At 56.5% G+C, this 7,196-nt stretch overlaps 1 protein-coding gene across 1 annotated transcript; it reads left to right on the plus strand.

The window, feature by feature from the left end:
• The first annotated feature begins 1,848 nt into the window (after window positions 1-1,848).
• On the plus strand, window positions 1,849-6,073 carry MSX1 (msh homeobox 1). Its single transcript, XM_057546209.1, has 2 exons — window positions 1,849-2,550; window positions 4,910-6,073. Exons 1-2 carry the CDS (start codon window positions 2,082-2,084, stop codon window positions 5,350-5,352), a joined length of 912 nt encoding a protein of 303 aa, XP_057402192.1. The 5' UTR covers window positions 1,849-2,081; the 3' UTR covers window positions 5,353-6,073.
• The last annotated feature ends 1,123 nt before the right edge of the window (window positions 6,074-7,196 follow it).

Here is a 7,196-nt window from a genome sequence, read left to right on the forward strand (position 1 = left end):
CTCAGGCAAACCTCCAGGGCCTAGGTTTCCCTGCCTGGAGGAAGGACTCTTTATACTCCCTGCCCCCCAGAGGTACGGTGCCTTTAGAGACGCCGCGTCCGTGCGCCGCGCCTCCAGCTGGGCCGGACGCGAGCTGGAGGCCCCAGACCCTGCCCAATGCTTGTGTCGCAGTTTCGGGAGCGCAAGAAGTCTGGAGAGGCTGCGTAAATTTCACAGACGACAGTATTCCCGAACCCGCCCAAGGCCTTAACGTCGTGGAGGCTGCGGACAGATGGGAGGCTGCCAATGGCCCCGGCGTCCGCAGCCCGACCCCTCCTGCCAGACCCCGGACGCCGTCCGGGTAATAAAGTTCCCTCTCTAGTCATTCATTTTCCTTAATCTGGATGCCCCTAATCTACAGCTTTTATTGCGCCCAGTTAAAAGGCGAGGGAATTCGCTGTCCCTCCGCGCTCGGATAATTACCCCTAAATGGCCACGGCAGCCCCTTGTGTTTCCTGGAGATTAGAACCCCGCAGCCATCAATGGCCGGTCCCGGTGAGCCGCCAATCACTGCCGCCAGCTCCCCGGGAGCCGCCGGCCTGGGCCCCAGGATAAGAAGCCATAAAGAAGAGGTTCAGAAAACCGCCGAGCCCCGACCCGAGTTTGTGTAGATCCTCCGTCTCCCCACATCCCCAACTCATTTTCCTCTATTTTTTAACAGCAAAAATAAAATCACGTTTCCTCCGGAACTGGCAAAATAAAAATTCTCAAGCCCAGCACCAAGGATCCGTCCCAGGAGCAGTCCTCTTTTCTTGGCCGTCTCTCCCAAATGCGCCTCCCCCTACCCCCAACACACACACACACACACACACACACACAAGATCAGCGATCCAGAGATAGGGACTGTTATTGTTTTTGCGGACACGCTGATCGAGGTTACGTTAAGGCCAGATCAGTGTTTTGTTGACGTTTCTGTTGGTTTTATATTCAGTAAGTTCTATATCAAAAGGACCGGGCTCGTCCCCGAGCCGGTTGTCGGTATAGGTGCTGTAATCCTCCTGAAAGTTCACAGCAGGAAAGTACACATCGGGTATGAAACTCGATTATCCGTTCCAGATAACATAATGTATTCTTATTGTTAACATCCATAGCACCACGGGAGCGTGGCTTCTTGGGCAAACTTCAGTCCAGCGCTTAGGAGACAAAGGCCCACTTTTACGCAGAGGTAAAGTTTTGAAGATTGAAACAGAAGAAAATGAATGTTTAAAGAAGAAATTAATGTTATGTCTTTCTACTATAATAAATAACCCTGCAGATTTTTTAAACTATAAAAAGAATATATAAGAAATGGCTTGAACACAAATGATCGTGGTAGAGAAAAGGGGAGGCAGATATTGGAGGAGGACTATCCTCCACTATCCACTGGGTAGAAACAGACACAGCAACTGACTGAACAGAAAGGTAAGGGGAGAGGTAGGAGAGAGAAACAGGAAAGGAGTAGAGAAAAAAGGGAGCAATTGGGAAAGAGGAGCGGTAAAGGAAGGGGAGGAGAGGGAAGAGCAGAAGAGAAGGACTGAGAACAAGGGAAAGTCCCCCAGGAACACAGTAAAATAGAGACCCAGGAGGAACCACACAGGGACAGGCGGCGCGGGCTTTAGCGCAGAGGAACGTTTCTCAAACACCCCCTCCCCTCCTCTGCCCTCCCGGGGCCGGACCCATCCCTGCGCGCCCCGAGGCCCAGCGCGCCTCCGAGCGAGTCCGCCGGAGCGGGGCCCAATGGATCGCTCCGGGACCGCCCCCTCGCGCTCTGATTGGCCGCCGCCGCACTGGCCTCGCCTTATTAACAAGTTCTCTGGGGAGCTGCGGCCCGACCCGGAGCCGGCTGGTGCGCCCGGGAACTCGGCCTGCGCCGCGGCGCCAGCGGATAACCAGGCCCAGAGTGCCGGAGCTGGTCTTCTGGGGAGGGGCGGGAGGCGCGCGCAGGAGGGCCCGCCCGGCCAGGGCCCCGGGCAATCCCAGAGGCCGGCCGCGCTCCCAGCCCGCCCGAAGCTCATGCCCGGCGGCTGGCCGGAGCTGAGGCTGGAGGGGGGGCCCAGCTCTGCATGGCCCCGGCTGCTGACATGACTTCTTTGCCACTCGGTGTCAAAGTGGAGGACTCCGCCTTCGGCAAGCCGGCGGGGGGCGGCGGGGGCCAGACCCCCAGCACCACCGCGGCCACGGCGGCCGCCATGGGCGCAGACGAGGAGGGGGCCAAGCCCAAAGTCTCCCCTTCGCTTCTGCCCTTCAGCGTGGAGGCGCTCATGGCCGATCACAGGAAGCCCGGGGCCAAGGACAGCGTCCTGGCGGCCTCCGAGGGCGCACAGGCGGCGGGCGGCTCCGCGCAGCCTCTGGGCTCCCGGCCCGGGTCGTTGGGTGCCCCGGATGCGCCGTCCTCGCCGCGGCCGCTCGGCCATTTCTCGGTGGGAGGACTACTCAAGCTGCCAGAAGATGCGCTCGTCAAAGCCGAGAGCCCCGAGAAGCCCGAGAGGACCCCGTGGTTGCAGAACCCCCGCTTCTCCCCGCCTCCGGCCAGTGAGTAGCCAGAACCCAGGCAGCGGGGGAGGGGGCCGGCGGGGGTGCGGGACCCGAGGGCACCAGGCCGCGCGCTGGCGCCTGCTTGTCTCGGGCGTCTGCGTACCTGCAGCCCGGTACCCGGAGCCCGTGCTGCAGATGGGTTGGCGGGGAGGCCGGCGGTTGATGCCTCTCCCCACTCCCACCCAGGAAGAGGGTTGAGGCCTGGCTGAGGCCCAGCACTCGGTCCACTTTCGCAGGCTCCTCGCCCTGGCTAGGCGACGCTGTGGATAGGAGTTCACTTGTAGGACACGGGTGTCTGGGCACCCTCTCCTCCTGCCCCTCCCACCCCCCCCCAAACGACCCCAGGAGTCCCGCCTGGCTCCTCTTTCATACCCTAAGCCCTGTTACTTCGCCGTTCCTGCAACGGGTGGGTTCTAGGGGTGCGGACACCTTTCCAGTGCGCAGAGTTTCACTTTCTCATAGTAGAAGCCTGGTGCGCCCCCTCCCCTTCTCCAACCCCTTCCCCAAAGTATTTCTTTGCCCAAAGTATTTCCGAATCTCTTGCAAAATCCTTCCCCCCCCCCCCCTTCGTGTTTCAGGTAGACACTTGGTGCTCTGGGTGGCTGGATCATTTAGGGGGAGGGGGCGCTCAGGTTCCAGTGGAGGGGGCGGGGCACCAAGTCAGTTAGTGGGAGGCGCCCCCTCCAACACGGTAGGGAGCTCCCAAATGTCTCGGACTGGGTCATGGAAGCTGACTCCAGCCGCCAAGGACGCCTCCGGGGTCGTTCCAAGGCCTCCCGGCCCCCTGGCTTCTCTGCGCAGCGAACACACTCGGAGATATTTCAGGAGCACGGGAAATTCCCAAGTTTTCCTCGTTTCCTCTGATTATTTTGCGCGGCATAATAGCAACCCGAATTCAATGGCGTGATGCTGAGGAATGATTTTTATCTGGGGATTAAACGTCTTTGAAAGGCCAGCCCCTCCCTGGGCCTAACGGCCGGAGAAGGTGGCCCAGCGCTGGGCTGTTGCTACCGAAGGGAGTGACGTTTCCCTCGGCGCCCGCCCCTCGGGTGGCCCGGCGGAAAGCGAGTCAGGGGCCAACTGCTTCCCGGACTCTCAATGGTCTCGACCAGGGAAGAAGCGGGGATGTTAACACGAGATTTCGTTTGACTCACATCCTGGTGGCCTGAGAGCCCAAAGGATCTTTTTTTTTTTTTTAAGCGTGCAAAAAGCATTGCATAATTAGGCAAAACCCGCTTGGTGAAACATTCTCGATTTGAATTAATTTCTCCCCCGAGAGCAGCTGCTGCATAGGCAAAGCGTCCTTTCCAGGACTTGAGGATTCTTTTAGGGCCTGGGTCCCGACCCAAAGTCGACGGGATCTCTATTGTCCTGGGAATAATTTTGGTCCCTGTTTTAACTGGCCGCAGCTGCTGGGTGTGGCAGGGGTTGACTGGCCCAGCAGACCCTGTCCCGGACCTGCGTGAGCCTCTGAGGTGGTGCTCGCTCACAGCCCATCCTTGAGGGATATTTTGAAGCCGTAAGAAAAAGACACCTCGGCACCAGCAGTCTTGATCTTTGCGGACTGAGGCACACCCCCCCCACACACACACACATTTGAAAGTGACCAGAGGCCAAGGCACTGGGGGTGGGAGAGGCGCAGGAGACAATTGAGACAATCAGAAGCAGCAGCCCCGTTAAGATGAAGCGCCTCCTCAAACCATGGCACTTTTTATATTTGAGACTTGGCCGTGGTGTGACATTCATGACATCCGGGGTTGCTCCACCTCCAGTCAGCAGGGACCGAGCTTAGAACCCTGTAGGAACGCACTGTTCCAAGGGAAAGAGTGGAAATCAGAGATCTGGATTCCAGGCCACAGAACGGCCTAGCCCAGCGCTGACCACTTAGTGGGTAAGGAGAAATGTTCGGCCAACGCCTAAAACTAAACGTGATCCCGGGCTGGGTTGCAGGGCCTCTTTCCGCGCGTTTCACCATTCTAACATCCACCATCCCAATGTGCGTGGCGTGGCGTGGCGGTGGAGAAGGCCCCACTGAGAAAGGCCTTCTTAAGCGGCCATCTAGCTTTAAGGGCTGTCCCGCCTCTTTCCAGTTATTTCGGGCCTTGAACATGGGTACGCGTCACCTGGAATCTTAGTTTCCTCATTTGCGAAAGGTAGGCAAGAACGTCTACCCTGAGGGGCTGTGGTGGGAATTGGAGAAAATATTTTCCAAGCGCTTCTCATGGTGCCTGGCGCTGAGGTGCTCCACGCAAATGAAGAGCGGGTGTTGTAATTTAATATTATTCCCATTTATGGGCCGATGACTCTCCCGCGCCGGTGTCTTAACCTCCTGCGTTTCTCTCTCTCGGCCCCCTAGGGCGGCTGAGCCCCCCGGCCTGCACCCTGCGCAAGCACAAGACCAACCGCAAGCCGCGGACACCCTTCACCACAGCCCAGCTGCTGGCGCTGGAGCGCAAGTTCCGCCAGAAGCAGTACCTCTCCATCGCCGAGCGCGCCGAGTTCTCCAGCTCGCTCAGCCTCACGGAGACGCAGGTGAAGATCTGGTTTCAGAACCGCCGCGCGAAAGCCAAGAGACTGCAGGAGGCAGAGCTGGAGAAGCTGAAGATGGCCGCCAAACCCATGCTGCCCCCCGCAGCCTTCGGTCTCTCCTTCCCCCTCGGCGGCCCCGCGGCCGTAGCGGCCGCCGCGGGCGCCTCGCTCTACGGTGCCTCTAGCCCCTTCCAGCGCGCCGCGCTGCCCGTGGCGCCCGTGGGACTCTACACAGCCCACGTAGGCTACAGCATGTACCACCTGACATAGAGGGCCCAGGGTCGCCTACCTGTGGTGCCAGCCGATCTCTCCAGCAAGCAGCAGGAGCCTTCCCCCAGGGCGCTCCCCTGCTCGGCCCCGCCTGGCTCCTTCCCTTTAACCCCTACACTGCTCTGGTTTCTCCTCTCGGTTGACCCCTGAGTTCACTCTCTGAAGTCTGATCCCCTCCCCCGAAGTGGCTAGAAGGGTCCCATAACGCTCTTCTAGAAGCTAGATCTACCCCCTCGAGTTATAGATGGGGGAACCGAGGCCAGAGAGGCTGAGAAATGTATCCACAGTCCCCAGCAGAGTTGGTGGTTGCACCAGAACTAGTGGCTGTGCCTCCTGCACCAGGCAGGAAAAAGCACAGAGAAATTCATGTCTGAAGATGTCGGAAATGAGAACAGTGGGAGAGAAAGAGAACTTTCCAGGGGAGACGGATCCCAGGTCCTTCCACTGGAAAACTTAAGAGAACTTCAACAGTAAAACATTTGCTTTTGGGGGGAGGGATACACAGATGCGTGACAAAGGTAGGTTGAAAGGACCTCTCTCTTACCAATACCAGACAGAAATTGTAAAATAAAAATTAAAAATTCTGTTTCTATTTAACAGTACATTTGGGTGGCTCTCAAGATTCCCTTTGGAAGGGATTGTTGTAATATACTGTATATTTGAAATTTTATTATCATTTATATTATAGCTATATTTGTTAAATAAATTAATTTTAAGCTACAAGAAATTATCTCCTTATTGATTTAGTCTTTTAATTTTACTTCTTGCCATCTCTTCACATGTACAGTTGCTTTCAGTTTGATGGTAGTTTGATGCCAGCAACTTTTCAAAGGTGACAACAGGATATTCAGGGACAGAGGGGGGTGTCTTTTTGAACACAGGACAGATTTGCGTTAGCAGAGTCAAGTGGAGAATTGAAGCAATTACCTAGGATAATTAGGCTCAATTTTCCAATTCACTTTAAGCTGAAATCGACACTTGCTCAGGCGACCCATAACAGACTCTTTCTTTTTTCTCCCCTTTTAACCTGTCTATGAAAACAAAGCGAATCACCCAAATGGTTTGATGACTGCAGACAGCTAATCCAGACAATTCCCACCCCCGCAAACCTGTTTTTCCCACAGGAGGCCAAGTGGGGGATGGAGACGCATTGCTTTGCTTCTCTAAATCGCCGCGCCGGTGTAGACGCGGTTTGCGGAATTAATTTTTGAGCTCCCAGAATATGAGCGCCTTCACACTTCCTATTGCAACCCTTAAAAAAAAAAAAAAAACTTTACTGAAAACCCAGGGCGACCATACACTTCCCGCCTTAGTGTGTCTTTGCATGAGCCCTGCCTACAAACTTGTTTTTTCTTTTATATAGTAGGTTATATTCAGGCTACCAGGAGAATATATTTGAACGAGCGCCAAGTTTAGCCTTCTGGGGGCAATTCTGCGAGGATGTTGAAGGCAGAAAATGACCTCCAGCAAATAAAGCTTACTATGTTCCAGGCCCCGCTCTGTTCTCTTTCGAGTTGGGGGCCCTGGCTTAATTCTCACCAGATCTGCGCCCCTCCCCCACTCCACCTCTGTCCGGCAGTGGCGGCGCCTCCAAACTCCACGCTGGGCAGCCCCCCGGCAGCCTTTGCTCGAGCCTTTGCGACGGGAAGCCAGCAAACCAAGGGTTGTCAGAACCCGAAGTACCTGGCGTTGGACTCGGGCAGGGTGGACGTCTCCACGGATAGAGACCGTCTCACGATGTGGAAACCGAGTCTGTGGCGCACTGCGCGGCTTCTAGCCCTAGGGGAGGTCAGCCTCGAATTCCAAGAGAGCGCAGGGTTGCGCGCACGCACCCCAGGTGGGCT

Source organism: Balaenoptera acutorostrata, chromosome 5 (assembly GCF_949987535.1).
Source record: "Balaenoptera acutorostrata chromosome 5, mBalAcu1.1, whole genome shotgun sequence".
Taxonomy (NCBI): Eukaryota; Metazoa; Chordata; class Mammalia; order Artiodactyla; family Balaenopteridae; genus Balaenoptera; species Balaenoptera acutorostrata.